Raw genomic sequence first — 17885 nt, 5'->3', positions numbered from 1 at the left:
TAATTCTGGTATTTCCCAGCACCCCTGCTCCCCACCCCACGCCCATGCTTAGGTGCCCCCGGAGAGTCAGAGCAACAGAATCCTTTCTGAATGTTCATTTCTGCCCAAATGTTGGACCTCAGGCCCAACTTTGAATGTTCACTTAGGACCTAGGTACCCAGTGGGTTTATACCATGAATGGCATGGGGGGCACAGAGGCCATTTAGGATCCCAATCCCCCTGCTCTGGAGGCTTCCCCCGGAATCAGGCTGTGGCTTCACAGGGCTCTATTAGAGCTTGGAGGAGCGGGGCTATAGATGGCTTTGTTTCCTGATAGAAAAGTCATAATGTGTGTTATTAATTTGAAATTTTATTCTGATTGAGGTGTTAGCACATAATGAGACGTGAGCCGACCTATTCAGCTTCAGCTGCAGGTGAAGAACGTGTATTAGGAAACCAAAAGTCCCTCCCCCCCATGACGTTAATTGCTATAATAATTACTTAAATTTACTATTATTAGCTTGAGTTGGATTTTTAAAAATTCTTTTTACCTATGTAAGATAATGAGAGTTAGATTAAATATATCTGAGGATGTTATTTAGTGTTGAGAAATGACGTGAAGGCCCCAGCTCTGAAGTGCAGCAGCCCTGCGTTGGAAGCCCAGCACCACCCTTGGGTAGCAGTGTGACCCTGATGTTACTTGGAACTTCCAGAGCTTTGGTTTTTGTCTTCAGTAAAGTGATCAATAATAATATTGATGTTACTCAGATATTACTATTCTGTGAGAGGAGGTAAAGCTCTTCGCACAGCACTAGCACATGACTAAATGTTAACTTAGAAGTAATAGTAATGGAGCCATCATGATGATCAATGGGTTTTTTTGTTAAAATTGAAATTTTAAAGCAAATGTCTTTTTTTTTAAAACAAAATCAGGACCCAGATTCAAGGACATGGCATCATTACGTATACCAGCCCAAATACCTGGATCAGCAAAAATCAGAAGACCTTGACAGAGAAAAGAAATTAAAGGAGGACAGTCCCAGGAAAACTCCCAATAAAGACAGTGGCGTGCCCAGCCTTCCTGTGTCATTAACCAGCATTAAAGAGGAGCCCAAAGAGGCCAAGCGTCCTGATTCTCAATCCATGGAGGAGAACAAGCTGAAAAATGATGATCGAAAGACTCCTGTGAACTGGAAGGACTCTCGGGGAACAAGAGTGGCTGTCTCCTCGCCCATGAGTCAGCATCAGTCCTACATACAGTACTTGCATGCTTATCCTTACCCACAGATGTATGACCCCAGCCACCCTGCATACCGGGCTGTTTCTCCCGTCCTAATGCACAGTTACCCTGGTACGTGTTGTGGGTTCTGACTATGTTGGAGGGAAGAGGCTGTGTTCATATCTTAGCTATTCAAAACTCAGGATCAATGAGACCCTTCAAGAGTGACATTTGTTTTGCTTGTTTTTATGCTGATTAAAGTCCCAAAGATGAAACTAATTTAGTATAAGTTTTTTTTTTTTTTTTTTTTCTTTTAAGGATGAAATGTTACGAGCCCTCAGCTGTTGTTTCCCTGGGCTCTGATGGGCTGCTATCACTGACAGATACTTTGTTGCCTATGAAAATATTCTAAGCACTTTCTGTCATAGTCATTATAGTTACCATTCCTTTCACTTAAGCGGACACATAAATGTATGAAATGGCTGTAAGCGCAATTCTGTTTATAACCTCTGTTGATCAGGATGAATTAACTGGGAGAAGAAAATTGGAGAACCTAGGTACAGTTTAATGATGATGTAGCTCATACTTAATGTGACCCCCTATTTTAAGATCTATGACTCTTATCCCAAATTCATGTAATCCAAATGTTTCTTTCTTTTTTTTTTTTTTTTTTAAGATGTAGACCCGTAACTTGACGTGGCATTTGTTGTTTATCTGCAGGGGCCTATCTCTCTCCAGGATTTCATTATCCTGTTTATGGGAAGATGTCAGGGAGAGAAGAGGCAGAGAAAGTCAATACGAGCCCCAGCATCAACCCGAAAACAACCACTGAATCGAAAGCACTGGATTTGCTCCAGCAGCATGCCAACCAATACCGCAGCAAGTCTCCTGCCGTAAGCCTCCTTTTGTTACTATTGAAAAAGATTGCGTTTTGAGGGGAGAAAAAGGGACATGCTAGAGAACAGTCTTGAAATATCAATGGTTTTGGAACCCCGCTGTGAATTCTGGATGCCGTTTTAGCCTAATACATAAAGAATGGAATGTTCAAAAGTAAGATGGTTTCACACATGAGGGGGGAAATTGTTAAAGTGTGGATGGTGGTCCCAAACTTTCCTGTTACAAAATCGACTACACCTTGCCTACCCAGGAGGACGCTTGTTAGGTGGACATTTAAATTCATCGGAACCAACTTTCCGTGTGAAGTATTTCTGATGTAAGATATTTTGATGCATTCGTATGCCAGAGTGAGTCATTTGGCTAAGGAGTGGTGGCTGCATCTGCTGTTTTTTTTTCCTCTTTGACTCATTGTCATGTCCTTAAAACTCCACTGAAGTAATACCAACGTGTGTCTGTGAAAGATGGCTCTACCACCACCCAGCAACCACCCGCATCCCGCCCCACCCAAAGACAATTGCTAGTCCTAGAGAGTGTTGTGAAGAGAGACAAAAGAAAGGATGTGGTTCTTGGCAAGAAAGAGAGGTTTGGAATAAATTAAAATATAGAGTCTGTGATTTGAATGAGTCCACCGGGACTCTATAAAGAAACTGGAAAAGATGATTTATGAATCTTTTTCTGTGAGTACTCCTAGTGCCATTTTTTTCAAGGGAGAAAATGAACTTTAGTGAAAGGGTGGTGAAGTTCTAGTGGGTAGAAATGTATCAAAAACACAGGATCCTTAACCAAATTATGATTTGGGAGAACTAGAGCTCCTCTGAGTGTTCAAAAATGGAGAGATTCTGGAATGCTTTTGGAGGCAGAGGGCAACGATTTTTCTCTACATGGTACTAGCATAAATATTAGAATATGTGTTTTCAGTGGAACAAAATAGATAAAAGTGTTTAAAATTGTGAGATAGATTCTCCCCACAATGTAAGTAAAATAAAAGGGTGATCAGAAAACTTGACCTTAAATCTCAACAACGACTTCTTTTCCTTGATCCCTATGTTAACATTGTTTTGGGGAAGAAATTGGGTAGATTCTAAACCTGCAGTTATGACTGAATAGAGAGAGAAGTCCTCTTATTTCAGCCGTTTGAGGAAAACATTAATACTCCTTTTGGGTGAACCATGTCTTTAGTGTTGACTTAAGTCCAACTGAAACAGAAGCATTTTTTTTTTTTGAAATGATGTTCCACTAATAAGGAATTTTAAGTATCTATGCATTTACTTTTTAATAAACCCTTTGCTGAAGGGACAGAGGTGGTTTAGTACTCCTGTTAGTAGTTGTCAGGGGACTAAGGGGGGAAATCTGTCTTTTCTGTTGCAGCCAGTGGAGAAGGCTACAGCTGAGCGGGAACGGGAAGCGGAGAGGGAAAGAGACCGGCACTCCCCCTTTGGCCAGCGACACCTGCATACGCATCACCACACCCATGTTGGCATGGGTTACCCACTAATCCCTGGTCAATATGACCCTTTTCAAGGTCAGCAGCTCTATCGTTATTGTGCCTTTGTTCATTCTGCTTTGGAAAACAATTGCCCAAACTACCTTTCATGTCTTAAAATAAAAATACTGAGCTTTGAGTTAACATTAGCTCTGGGGAGGGTTTTGAACACTGACTTCCTAGTATTTCCTAGTGGCACAAGTAAGGCTGTTCCCACATCTTTGTATGCTATCGAGACAGAGACACGAAATGGCTACCACTTAATAACTGTCACTTGTTGATGTTATCAGTGGCTTACTGTTATCTCACAGACGGAGGGTGGCGGCCAGTGTCTGGGGCACCGAGTATAACAATCAGAAGATCAGATAGCTACTTCAGGAAAATTGTGGAGAAAAGGGAGGCATGGTGGGAGGCTTTGGTGAAATTACTTGTCCTGGTTTGTGCAGGCCTTTTAAGTTGCTCTTTTCCCGTGGAGGTAATGGGAGTAACATGGTAAGGCTTAACACTTTTTATAACCTAATCCAGGGACTCGGAAGTCCTTCACTGCTGTGATTCTTTCACTAATGATGGAGGGACATCTGTTAAAAAGCCATAGAATTGACATGAGGGAGGCTTCAGTTCATGGTGTTTTAGTTGAGCACGTGCCATTTGTCCTGCCTCTCTCACCTTCCCGCGGGTAGGCACTGGCACCGTCTCTACCAACAGGTCACTTGCTAGGATCTTGCTGTCTTTGTTCAGGTTGCCCTAACAAAATGCCACAGTCTCAATGGCTTTAAACAATAGAAATTGGTTTTCTCATAGTTCTGGAGACTGGGAGCCTGAGATCAATATGCCAACATTGTTGGTTTCTGGTGAAAGCTCTCTTTCTGGTTTATGGGCAGCTGCCATCTCGCTGAGTGTTCGTTTGACCTCTTCTCTGTGCTCATCAGGGAGGGAAGAAGGGAGTGAAGGAAGGAGAGAGTTACTCTTTGATGTTTCTCCTTATAGAGACACAAATCCTGTTGGATCAGGGCCCCACCCATATGACCTCATTTAATCTTAATTACTTCCTTATAGGTCCTGTCTCCAAATAAAGTCACATTAGGGGTTATTGCTTCTAAAGGGATTTTGGAAGGACACAATTCCATCCATAGCACTTGCTAAGTTGCTTCTTACTATGCTGTGTGAATACAAGATGATATATTTGAAGGTACTTCCAAAAGTGAGAAGTGCTACAGATGTGAAATGGTCATTTTATTTATTCAACTCATGTTACTCGGTGTCAACTAGTGATGTTAAAAGAGAACATAAAGGACACAGATGGAGAGAGTAATCTTCCATAGGTTTGCGTTTGTTTCCTGTATTTTTTCCCAGGGTTGTTTTCTATAGAATTAAAAAGAATTTTTTTTTTTTTTTTTTTTTTTTTTTTTGGCAATTTCATGCCATTTGGAGCCATTACGTTTTCTGTTACCTTTCTCTTCATAAAAGTTAAGACAGTTTCTAAGTTTGGTTCACTGGTTCCATGTACCTTACGGGAGCATTGTGTTTGATCACGGGAATATGTTAAAGTGATAAAAGTTATTATGAAAGTATTGTATTCTAAGTAAATAGCATGTCGCTTCTATAATTTGCAGTGACTTTCGATTCCTGTTGTTACCTGGTACTTATTATTTCTCCTGAGCTTTCTATTCAGGAATACATGCAAACCATTTAGCACCACGCAGAGCCAGAGAGATGGAATGCTGTATTCTCTTTGAATAGCTATTCAGAAAACCACATAAAGGAATAGATACTGCTTAGACCAAGTGGTTTGTACTCTGTCCTTGCTGCATTAAACATTTCATGTGTATGTTTAGGAAAGGACTTACTGCATCTGCAGCCCTTCACCACTGGGCCTGGATCTACTCTAATGTTTCTGAATGTCACAGAAACCCTGCATTTTTTCCCCATTAGGCTTGACCTCTGCTGCCCTCGTTGCCTCTCAGCAGGTGGCTGCCCAAGCATCTGCATCAGGAATGTTTCCTGCACAAAGAAGGTAAATATCCTCCACCTTTGGAATCGGGTTTTTAGATAGAGTTATCTTAATGGGTTGGGGAAAGCAAATATAGGCGTTTTAGACCAAAAACTGAAGTCTAGGGTTTTATATTATTGTGATGAATGTGCTTTTATGCCACTATATTTCGCATGCAACTTCTATACCAGGAACCTCGTTTCTGTAGCTGTAATGTATATTAGTAATTAACTTACCAGTTTGTTAAACAGTTGGGAAATTTCTTAGATTATCCTCCTAGCTCTGTTCAAGTATTCATTGTGACTCCCTTTGTGTTATTATGTTTAAAAATAAAGTCACAAATGGAGAAATTTATTTATTTTTCTTAAATTGTATTGGGGAATATTGGGGAACAGTGTGTTTCTCCAGGGCCCATCAGCTCCAAGTCATTGTCTTTCAATCTAGTTGTGGAGGGTGCAGCTCAGCTCCAAGTCCAGTCGCCCTTTTCAATCTTTAGTTGCAGGGGGCGCAGCCCACCATCCTATGCAGGAATTGAACTGGCAACCTTGTTGTTGAGAGCTCACACTCTAACCAACTGACCCATCCAGCTGCACGCGAAATTTATTTTCTTAATGCTAAAGATAATGTTTGTTCTTTGTTATTTTTAATTATCCCTCAAGTTGTTTTAAAAAGGAAAAATATTTTTTCACAATGTATATCATTATCCTTGTGTTCATTCCCTTTCTGTGGAATTGGATTCCACGAACTGAATAGAACTAAAATAAGCCTATCAATCTTATGGTTTTCATATTTTAAGTGTCAAATGTGGATAGAACTCTATGCTAAGGTTTTCTTTTCTTTTGCAGAGAATAACAAGATTGGAAATGTATGTTGTCATGTGACTGGATCACATGGGGAAGCGCTTTATACAGACATCAGTTCCATGGTGTTAATTTGAAATGCCTTAATGGCAGGCAAAAACCAGTCATTTCATTTTTGTAAATTACAGATTTTATCACAGAGTAACAAATGTTGCTGTAATTAAACTTCTGTTTTATATATATATACGTATACATATATGTATATATACATATATATATATATATATATTCTTTACTTTTTGTATCAGTAACCAGGCTCGCACACACAGGGTCTGCTGCCAAGTTGCAAACCACTCAGTAAAGGAAATAAAAGTGTATCTGTCATGTTAAAAAGTGTTAGCCACAAAAGGCTGCTTACTTTCTTTTTTTTTCCTTTTAAATTGTAAATAAATAATGTTATGTATCAGTGTGCCTGAACTTTGCATATCCTTCATATATTTCCCATAAGCCCCTCAGAAAGGCTAACTGTGATGATGACACTTGGTACAATTTAGATGTCTATTTGGTGGCTCCTGTTAAAGACGCATCAGTGTAAAATGTTCCTGTAGTCACTGTTTGTACTTGTGTATTGTGGAAAAAAATGCTTTTGGAAGGCATGGGGTTGCCAGTACCACAAAAACTGTGTTGTACATAATGTAAAGATTAAAATGGAGAAATAATGAGCATCTGTGAATAATGAGGTGTCATTTTTTGATAATCTTGAATGGCAAATAACCCAATAGCCTGCATACCAGAGACATCTGTGATTGTTCTATTACTTGAATAGTCCTGCAGTCCTTTTTTTTTTTTTCATGTTTACAATTATCCAGTTTTAGAAGAGAGAGACTTTAACGCCATTGCCTGGTTACTTGTTTTATGCTGTAATCTAGTTTATTTTATGTAAAATGTATATTGAATGCTTTCCTTTTTTATACCTGCCTTAAATAATTTGGCAATCAGAATTAAAAAAGTTTTTTTTTTTTTATAATGGCTTCTTGTCTGTCTCATATTATTTCCAGCTGACTGGTAGGGGTTCTCATTTTCAAAGAAAAGTTTCCAAATACTATGAATGTCTAATACATAAGATACAGCATACAGATAATAACTTTTCTTATGTGATATGCAGGTATAACTACCAAATAGTGTATTTAATTCAGTGGGTATATGCATATTTGCTGGGTATTTACTCCAAACATGGAGCATGATATTACTGCAAATAGGTAGATACAGGTTTCTTTGATATGGATTGATATTCCAAAGGTGTAAATTTTGTGACATGTAGGTGGACAATAGATAAAGTGTATAAAAAGTCAGTCAGTTAGCCATTTATTTGACTTGTCATTAAATTGCTTCACTTAGAATATTTTGTCAAATGTACAGAACTGACTGTTTCCTCATGTTCTCCCTCCCCTCCTTCCTCCCAACAAATACTTATTGAGCACCTACTTTATCTCAGGCATTGCGAGGTGCTGGGGTATAGCAGTGAGCAAAGCATACAAAAATTCCTGTCCTCATAGAGTTTGCATTTTCTAGTAGGTGAGGTAAACATAATAAAACACATAATATGCAGAGTACAGCAGGTCCTCGAATAATGTCATTTCATTCGACTTCTTTTCGTTATGTCGTTGATTAGATGCCGTAGTAACTTCTATCAATTGGCCTGTGGTAAAACTGGTTTCCTTATATGTCATTTCGCTTAAAGTAACAGAACCTATTGACAACATTGAGTGAGGACTTTCTGTGTATTTGACGGTTGGTAAATGCTATGGGGAAAGCTAAAGCATGGGAGTGAGCCTAGCTAACTGTGTGGGCGTCTGCCACTGTAAATAGAGTGATCTGGGAGGCTTCACTAATGGAGAGGAGGAAGGGATGTGTGCACACATGTGGGGGCAGAGCGCTGCACGAGAGGGAAAGCAAGAGTAAAAAACCTTCAAGGAGGAGTGTGCTTCCTGTGTTTGGATTGGTTGATTTCAGTGCTTCATTCCAGCTGTAAGTTTTTATGATTTTACTATAATTGCTAATGACAGTTTTACCACTTGGTTTTCTAAAAAGTTCTTTAAGTTGACAAAATTTGTCTTGGTATAATTTGCTTAGTTCCCCTACTTAGAGGCCTGTGTTTCACAAATGAAGAGATTTTTGCAATCAAAAAGAAATGTTTCCTCCGCTTTTGGAAAACCACCAAGTGTTGCTTTAGCTCCGTGCCTTATGGGTTTAGTCCTTGTTCTTAATAGATTTCAATAGGAGAATCTCAATTTTCAGTTTGTTTTTCTTTTGAATTTCATTCGTGTTGTAATTTATTAAAGAAAAAACAACACTGTGTTTATTGCTACACTTTAAGAATATTTCACATACTTTCATCATTTTTTAAGATGTCAAATTTTTTCAGTTCTTAGATGATATCCAGATGTATCCTTGAAGACTAGTTGGGATTAGACCAGTTAAACGAGTATGTTTCCCTTGTTCAGAATATGGTTTAAGGTATTTCTGTTGGTTGTCTACATGCTGTTCCAGTTCTGGAACTGACCGAATAATTCAATTGTGGAAACACAGGAGCAGAACTAAGGTCAATTTACATTTTCACCAGCTGAATTTTTGTGTTCCTCTTGGTAAGTAGGCGATACTGTGGATTCCTGCTGACTTTTCTGCTTTTAGTAATAAGTATTTTTAAAATCTTATGGAAGGCAATTTTGCCTTAGCTGCAAAGTGACTGGATGTGTGCTTATTATATACCAGGCTTGTAATCACTTCTAGTTAGGTACCTAAATAGATAGGGTATAAATAGGTGCATCAGACTATGTTTCACCCTGCTCCTGTAATAAACAGGAATGCTGGTAAATATAGAGAGATACATGACCAAAAGCACAATGCGATTTGAATAGTCTCTCCCCCTAGGCTTTTACTGGAACATTGTTCATGACTGGTTTACGTTAATCACTAAATGAAGTTTTGTTTCTTCCTCTTACTGTTACAGTGTTGTTTTTGCTGATGACAACATGAGTTGCCAAAGGCCAGAGCTTGTTTATATTATGTGTGCCATTTCTCTAGCTGAGTACATAGTACTGAATGGTAAATTAAAGATTCCCAAAAGACAAGCATGCTTGGCTCCATTATATTACTATGATGAATCTGCCATTAATACGGTTCTAATTGTTTTACTTTTATAGACATAAAATCAGTCCCCTTAGCGACTAATAATAGGGTTTATTGATTTTACTAAACATTATTCATTCCAGGCCTGCTCATATCAGCTTGTCCTCAACATATGCAAAGAGCCTGCAGTGCTGACATACTGCAAATTAACTTCATGGCAAAACGAGACTGGAGAGTTGTTTACAGCTGTGGTCCCATTGAACACAGAATATTAAAAACAAGGTAATAGGCGCCATATAGAACCATTTGTTCCTAGATTAGGATCTCTGATGGCTTTTTCATGGAAACTTGCCATCGATGTTCAGCCCAAGTCATTAACAGTTGCAGAGTAAAAAGGCTGGCCTTACGTATTCACACTGGCTGTGACCCTGATTTAGTGTGGTTTCAGCCGGAGTCTGCGAGTAACCGGAATGAATAGCTCTGATTGATACAGGATAAAACAGCAGTTTAAATGATAATTACTGGTCATTTCATTCCCTCCCTGACTCTGAAAAAGAAACAAGACAGGCAGTACCATTTCTTATTGTTTTGTCACCAACCACAGTCATCCATTCCCTGCTTCCTGCAGAAGCCCGAGTCATACATGTTGTTTGCTTTCAGTTAACTTTAGAGAAGAAAACAAAGCGAAGCCCACTATGAGGTATGCTTCTGTCATGGATGATTTTTTTTTTCTTTTAATTAACAAAATCGCTCTCTAAAGCAGAGGTTCCCAACCTCTGCACCACTAACATTTTAGACCAGACCCTTTGTTGGAGGGAAGGGTGGGGAACCGTCCTGTGCATTGTAGGATGTTTAGCTTTGTAGGATGTTTAGTTGTCCTCTGTGCACCAGATGCCAGCAGCAACTTCTCGTCACACCCCTTACCCCAAGTTGTGACAACTAAATGATCATAGGAAATTCAGATCTCCTGCCTGGCCCTTCTCCCACGCATACACTGCTATTTTCTCGTTCTTTGTTGCTTTAGAAGATATGAAGGACTTCAGAGCTCCTGGTAATCCCATTAAAATATAACATGGATACTCGTTTGACTAACTTGGATCAAGTTGGACCAGATCTAGCTTTTTAAAGAGAATTGGACGGTTCAGATTTTAACATAATAATTAGTCATTTTTTTAGATTGAAAATGAGCTCAGTCTAAAAACCATGTCTGAGGGCTGAATTTAGCTCATATTGCATCAACTAACAAGATATACTTTATATATGTTGTCAAAAATCTTCATACTAACTCTCTAAAAATACGCATTATTTTTCCTTGGGATGAAGGTTTTCAAGTTGGAAAACCTGGAAAAAGCAGTCATTTGTAAGTGAACTGCTGGGATCGAACTCAGGTTTCCTTCCTGCCAGTAGTCCCATTCGATCCATGTACAGGAATAAACTTGGGAGCTTCTCAGAGGTGCTATATATATTTCAGTGAAGATTTTTTTTTTCATATAGACACCTGGAAATAAAATTAAAAGAAATATGACAAACTTGGAGATTCAGAGCACATAAAGATCTCTAGGGCTGTAATGAACCAAGATACTGACAACGCCCATGAAAGTGTGCAGGTTCAGAGTCCAAGATTATGGTCTGAGCAGACCATGGCCAGGCCCTGGCCGGCCTGTTGTCAACCTGCTCTATATGGAATAGCAGGTAGGTACGGGTCGGACAAAACTCCTGACCTGAGTCCATAACAGAAATGGTTCATCATTGCAGCTCTTTCCAGCTAAGTGTGGGCGAGACCTCACAACCTTCTCAGCCGAGCTCTCCTAGCAGCTACTGAAAATAGATCAAAGTTGACATGCAAAGTGAAGCCTGTTTGGCGTCCTTGCAAGAAAGTGACTTCTTGAGGACCTGAGTCATGACCTATCTTTCAAGGGCATCAGAATCCCCTTATTTTCAAGCCAGGAGACACTTTCAAAACATGGAACCGCACGTCCCACTATTGGAAAATTTGCTAGTTATTTTATTACCTTCAGCACTTTAAAGTAACTGTGAGACCTTCAGTCAGGAAATTTGGGGAACCAGAATTGTTATTTATTGTCTCATCTTTATACATAGCCACGGAGGTGTATTTTTTTTCTTATTATTTTTACTCATCACAGCTCCTCCCTCTTACATCCCTGCCTCTTCTGAGGATCCCTGATTAACTTGGCTCCATCCAGATAATCAAGGATAATCTCATATCAAGGTCATCTGATTAGCAACCTTAATTCCACTTGCAATCTTAATTTTCCTTTGCCATATACCTAACCTTAACATATTCACATCTTTTAGGGATTAGGAAGTGGACATCTTCAGGGGAGTCATTATTCTGGCTACCACACCGTCCAACACAATTTCCTTTCTGCCTGGGTAGTAGTAATAACATAATAGTAGCAGCTAATATAGTTATATATATGAGGTCTGACAAGTTCGCAAACTTGTTGCAACGATATTGCTAACCTTTTTTTAATATCAGAGGGATTATTCATTGTGAATTTGTACCAGCTGGACAGTTAACTAACTTTACTATTTGGGAGTGCTGAAAAGGCTGTGTGGAAAAAGTTAGATGACCTGAACTTATTGCCAACAATTCACGGTTCTTGCATCACGACAATGCACCAGCTCACACGGCACTGTCTGTGAGGGAGTTTTTAGCAAGGAAACAAATAACTGTACTTGAACACCCTCCCTACTCACCTGATCTGGCCCCCAATGACTTCTTTCTTTACCCAAAGATAAAGGAAATATTGAAAAGAGGACATGTTGATGACATTCAGGACACATGGGTAATATGACAACAGCTCTGATGGCCATTCCAGAAAGAGTTCTGAAATTACTTTGAAGGGTGGACTAGGCGCTGGCATTGGAGCATAGCTTGCCAAGGGGAGTACTTCGAAGGTGACCGTAGTGATATTCAGCAATGAGGTATGTAGTACTTTTTCTAGGATGAGTTTGTGAATTTAACTGTCAGAACTCGTGTAATTTACTATGCATTAGACACTGTTCCTAAACACTTCATACATACCAACTCATTTAATTCTCATAACAACCCAAATACTATTTTCATTTCAGAGTTGAGAAAACTGAGGCACAGAGGTAAAGTGGTTTTCCAGAATTCATACCACTGTGTAAGTGACAGGGACAGGCTTCATAACTACTATTCTATCCTGCTTTAGAAAAAGTATCATAAACTGCCCAAGTAATTAAGAAGACCTAGCCAGCTTTCCTTTGGCACAGCTTTCCTTCTCCAGTTTTCTTCGGCACACCCCTGTGCAGCCTTTCCTGGAGTTGGGCATCAACCCAGGGGCAGGACGCTAGGAGTGTGGAGGGTCCTAACGCATTGCTGGCAGAAGTTGCTGGAAGATTTACTTTTTTTCTGCTCATGCTCATGGTTCTTGGGACCTCTAATTCTCTACCACATACATCTGATAATTAGAAGCTCAGAATATAAGAGTTGAGCTTAGTGGGAACTGGTGCTTGAGTGTGAGATGCTGACAGGGAAAGCTGATGCTTTTGTGATTCTGGAAGAGAATATGGAGTTCAACAAAGGATCACTGCTACTGTGTTTCCCCGAAAATAAGACCTAGCCGGACCATCAGCTCTAATGCATCTTTTGGAGCAAAAATTAATATAAGACCAGGTTGTATATTATATTATATACCAGTCTTATATTAAAATAAAACCGCGTCTTACATTAATTTTTGCTCTAAACCACTAGAACGATCAGCATTAGAACTGATCGTCCGACTAGGTCTTATTTTCAGGGAAATACGGTATGTTCTGGCAAAGGGTCTCAGGTTTGGACTTTAGCTCTGAATGGTCTTATACTTATTGTCTCAGAGGACTTCTAAAAAGATTAGAAAAGGAAGATGTTCAAACCACAACTTTAAACTCTTTTCTCATCACCTGATTTTTTGTGTGCAATGCATTTTGTGTGCACTGAAGCAGGGGGGAAGGAGATACATGAAATATTTCTTTGCAAAATATAAACATTTAAACTGTATTCTAATAACCTTATATTGGAATTGCTTCTTTATCTTAATATGACAGAAGCCTCAAAAAAAAAAGAAAAAAATGGCCTAGATTTTTCTTGGCCTCTAAGGGGATTTTGTTCCAGATGGTATGTGCTTGGGACAGGATGTGCTATTTGATGAAAAAATTCTCCCTAATATGGATAGCAGGGGCCAGTCTGGGCATCCTGAGCCTCGTGCAGTCCTTAAAGAACTGTAGGTTAGAACGAGAAGGTGGTCCACTGCTCCTCCCCCGTCCTTCTAAATCAGATCTTGATTTTTGCAGGGTCTTTATTGGGTGATATTGGCAGGTTAGGGTAAGAGGGGTATAATCCCCGAGTATCAGGCATCGCCATCCAAAATGATGATCATGGGGGTGGGGGGGGCATTTCTGGCATGATTGCTGTACAGTGGGATGTTTTCACCTGCATGCAACAGAAATAATGACTTAAACTGTCTTAAACTGTAAGGAAATTGTATTCTCTTCCATTACGTGGGTGAGTTCCAGGCAGTCCTCCGGGGTGCTGGTTCTGCTTCTCTGTGATACTCTTTACTTTCCTCCTCTTTATCCCTCATGCTGTTATGGCCACAGGAGTTCCAGGAGCCCCATCCAGAGACATCAATGTCCAATGGACAGGACTGAGTCCTTGCGTCTCTCTCTTAGGAGGAAAGAAACCTTTCTCAGACACCTCTGGCTAATATCCTCTCATGTCTCCTTGGCCAGAACCAGGAAACGTCCCATTCCTAAACCGTCATGGACAAGAGGATGAGATAGCCATGACTTCTGCAGGCTAAGGCAGGTGAGGGTCTGCGCCTGGATCATGCATGGGAGGCATGGATCATGGCTTAGAACCAGGGTTCTGTTAGGGAGAAAGAAGAGGGAGATGAACACGCTGTCTGAGGATAAACCTTTTCTTGAGGCCCATGGGACTTGGTAAATTCCCCCGGCGTGCTCTCCGGTTCTCCTGAGATGTAAGTCCACATATGGGATGGGGTGTGTGTGTGGGGGAGGGGAGGTAGTGTTGTTTGCACTTATGCAGAAATCAGGGAGACATTTAACAGTAACTGGTTCTCCCCTAGAGAATCTGAAGCCTGGGCAGAACAAGGGTGGTGAGGTGAAAGAGAAACCAGGCTTTCGCCCAGGGCCATTGACTTAGAATTATCAAAGGAAGAGCCTTGACTGGTTCTTTGAAAACAGTCTTGCTGTTGCTGAAAGAGGAAGAGTAGGGGTGACTCCCAGGTTGTTCGGGGGCATAGGGGTTGGGGGATTATCCTCCTTGCTTTTGCCCTCTTCTTACCTTTCAGAGAGCAGAGCAGTTGGTAGGCAAGAAAACAGAGGAATGGCCTCAATGTCCTGCCCTGGGTTCTGGTGTGCACAGGACTAACACCCTCCAGCGGAGGATGGAAAATTCAGTGGTCCCTTGTAGTCCCTGGCTTGGAGAGGGGTGGGCTACTGCTCCACCTAGCAGGTCTAGTGGCTGAAATTGTTCGGGTGGAATTACATTCCTTCCAAAGAAGGAATTTTGCAAGAGGCTGAATTCGTTCAGGAAACATTTCTCAAGTGCCTACCAAGGACCAGGTGTTTCTAGGGACAGGGTGCCCAGACCCTGTCCTCCCAGCCCTGCTAGACAGAGTGGGCCAGTCCTCCCCTCTGTGGCTCAGCCCGGTGCTTCTCTCGAGCTGAGCCAAGCGGAATCCTGCAGAACTGTTGTTAACTGGGAAGAGTTGATGTGCAGACGAGAAGTCACTTTGGGGACTCTGTGACCAAAGCTCATAAACCTTCAGGCTTGATGTGCTCAGTCTCAGAAATCCCAGGTGCCTGTGTGTCAGCTGCCCCCAAACTCCCACCGTCCCCACACTGATAAGATACACAGAGACAGACCATAAAAGATGGATTTTATGACATCAGTTTGGTGACCAGACTGTCTCCTGGTCCGGACTGCCTCCAGACTAATGCTGAAGCAGAATGAGTCATGGAGAGGCCCCCAGCAGGCAGCTCCATGGGCTCTGACCCAGGTTTTGTGAGTTCAGCCAAACAGGCCACTGGGGAGTGGCAGATATGGCCAGAGGTAGAAAGCTTCGGTGACTCATTTCTGCCCCTTGCCTGGATTCTGTCAAGCGTCTTGGTGAGTGGCAAAGTCAGAGGCAAAAAAAAAACAACACAAAAAAACCCAAAACACCATTGCCACGTAGCCGAGGGAAGCCCTGGTGTCTCTTAGTGGGCAGCCTGGTTTCTATCTTGAGAGTCCTCACGCTGAGCAATGCAGCGTCTGGAAACCCCATGTGACAGTCCAAGGGGCTCGGGTACGTTCCTGTGACTGACTCTGGTGAGTGAAGCATGCTGATGGCATATAGGTGACCAAGCAGCATCCCCAAGGTCAACTAAAGAGACTTCCTTTTCACATCTGGTGGTGGAAACTGAAATCGGGGCTGAATATGAATGTGATATCCTCCCAGAAGGTCAAGTATCTCAGCCTTGTCCCATTCTGCGTAAGCGGCGCTGTAGGCCTCTGTGGCTTCCTCTGAACGCTGAGCAGGCTCAGCTGTGTACTTCCTGCTTGCTAATGCCTAGGTCAAGGTCTTCTAAGTTGTAAATAACAGAAACCTATTCAAACTAACTTCAGCAAAATAGGCAGATTTAATGCAGGGCAGAGAGGACTTATGGAAGCAAGGATGGGAAGTGTGTACAAGCTTCAAGGGGGCTGACGCTGAGACGTTGTCATTCTCCCTGGCAGCCTCCCTCTGCTCTCCTGCCCTCTCTCTCTCGCGCGCGCTCTCTCTCTCTCTCATCACAGCCTCTTCTCTTTGCTGTCTCCCCTCTTCTGCCTCAGTCTTTCTCTCTCTGCTCACTAGCTATCTCTGATTCTCCAAACACGTGGATCCCTTTGACTGGCAGTACTGCCTGGCATTTCTCATGTCAAATTCCCAGAAGAGAGGATCAAAGTGGCCCGACTTGGGTCCCAGGAACCAGAAGGGTACTGCAATTTAGAATGAACTTGGGGTTGAGGGATGGGAAGATTGCTCAGGTGCCTCTTAAGTTTGGCTTCTTTTGGCCAGCCCTACACCACTGCCATCTAAACTTTGTGTCCAAGGACCACTTATGGTCAGGAACAGATGCCCACTCAAACCAGCTCAGATACAAGGAGGGTTTATTGAAAGCTTGCAAATCAGTCCCATAATATGCAAGGACAGGAAGGGAATTGGCAGGTCATGGTGAGGGTGTCAAGAAAACCCCTAACTCTCTCTTTAGTGTCATAACTCCTCTTACCCCTGCTTCATTTGGTGCAACTGTCCCATTCTCGTGCTTCTGTTGCCAGACTGACTGTTTCTATATCTTTATGGCTTCCCTGCTCTTATTATTAAATGTGGCTTCTGATTGCTGTGGAAATCCCTCTGGCTCATTTTTCACCATCATTTACCTGATTCAGCCTTTCAGTTCTTACTCCAAATTCCTAGGCCATTGGCCAGTGTAGTTACCAAATGTGGCTGGCCAGACTTGGGAGAGTGTGGGCAGAATCAGACAGATAGAACCCAAGGCTGTCCCTCTTAGAGGTGTGGGTTAAACAGATTCTGAAAGAAAGGAGGTGAGTCCGTGGTGTCCTGACATGACCCAATCACTCAGAGATTTGACTGAGTACCTGTTGTAGGCTAAAACCTCTTCTGGATGCTGGAGATAGAACAGTAAAGAAAGGAGATCAAACCCTACCCTCATGGAGTTTACCATCTAATGGGAGGAGATGACCATAAACAAATACACAAATATATACCCTATCAAGTGATGGCAAACAATATAGAGTACAGTAAAGAGGATAGAGAGTACCTGGGGAGAAGGGGAAATTTCTATTTTTGTGGTAAAATAAATAAATGAATGAATGAATGAATGAATGAATGTTTGGCCTTTGTCCAGGTTCCTGTTACAGCGTCCCTAAAACCCTTGCACTTGCCTAAGTGATAAGAATGTCTTCTGCTTTGCATAACAAGCCCCTTTTGACCAAACCTGAATATATGCTAATGAGTGACTCTTGTAAGGCACCTCAATAGCTTAAGGACAAGGGCTGGCCACCAGAGGAAACGAGCACATGATTAGACGGGAGAAGGACTAGACATGGCGTTTAATCACCACTGGCCACTGATTTCACAAATCATGACTATGTAGTGAAATTTTGATAAAAACTCTTCCACAGTGAGGTTGGGGAGCTTCTCGGTTGGTGAACACACCGATGTGCTGGGAGGGAGCATGCCCAGAGATGGTATGGATGCCCTGGGTGACCTCCACCCTATACCATGTCCTATGTCCTATGTGTCTCTTCCATTTGCTGTTCCTGAACTGTATCCTCAGGATAAAATTGGAGTC

The 17885-nt window shown here is 41.5% G+C and overlaps 1 protein-coding gene across 4 annotated transcripts in view; it reads left to right on the top strand.

Annotated features, from left to right (window-relative positions):
* ZNF608 (zinc finger protein 608) overlaps positions 1–7397 on the top strand; it is a 104349-nt gene extending 96952 nt beyond the window's left edge. For 3 of the 4 annotated variants that reach the window (XM_033110722.1, XM_033110724.1, XM_033110721.1), the window contains 5 exons: positions 913–1330; positions 1919–2091; positions 3464–3617; positions 5511–5592; positions 6414–7397. In XM_033110722.1, coding sequence (XP_032966613.1) covers positions 913–1330; positions 1919–2091; positions 3464–3617; positions 5511–5592; positions 6414–6420 — 834 coding nt within the window. In that variant the 3' untranslated portion in view covers positions 6421–7397. The remainder of the gene's footprint in view (positions 1–912; positions 1331–1918; positions 2092–3463; positions 3618–5510; positions 5593–6413) is intronic. The other variant, XM_033110723.1, reaches the window with a different exon arrangement.
* The last annotated feature ends 10488 nt before the right edge of the window (positions 7398–17885 follow it).

The sequence above is a fragment of the Rhinolophus ferrumequinum genome, chromosome 7 (assembly GCF_004115265.2).
Source record: "Rhinolophus ferrumequinum isolate MPI-CBG mRhiFer1 chromosome 7, mRhiFer1_v1.p, whole genome shotgun sequence".
Lineage (NCBI taxonomy): Eukaryota > Metazoa > Chordata > Mammalia > Chiroptera > Rhinolophidae > Rhinolophus > Rhinolophus ferrumequinum.
Note: the sequence above shows the minus strand (reverse complement) of the source record. Positions and strands in the feature narration are given on the sequence as shown.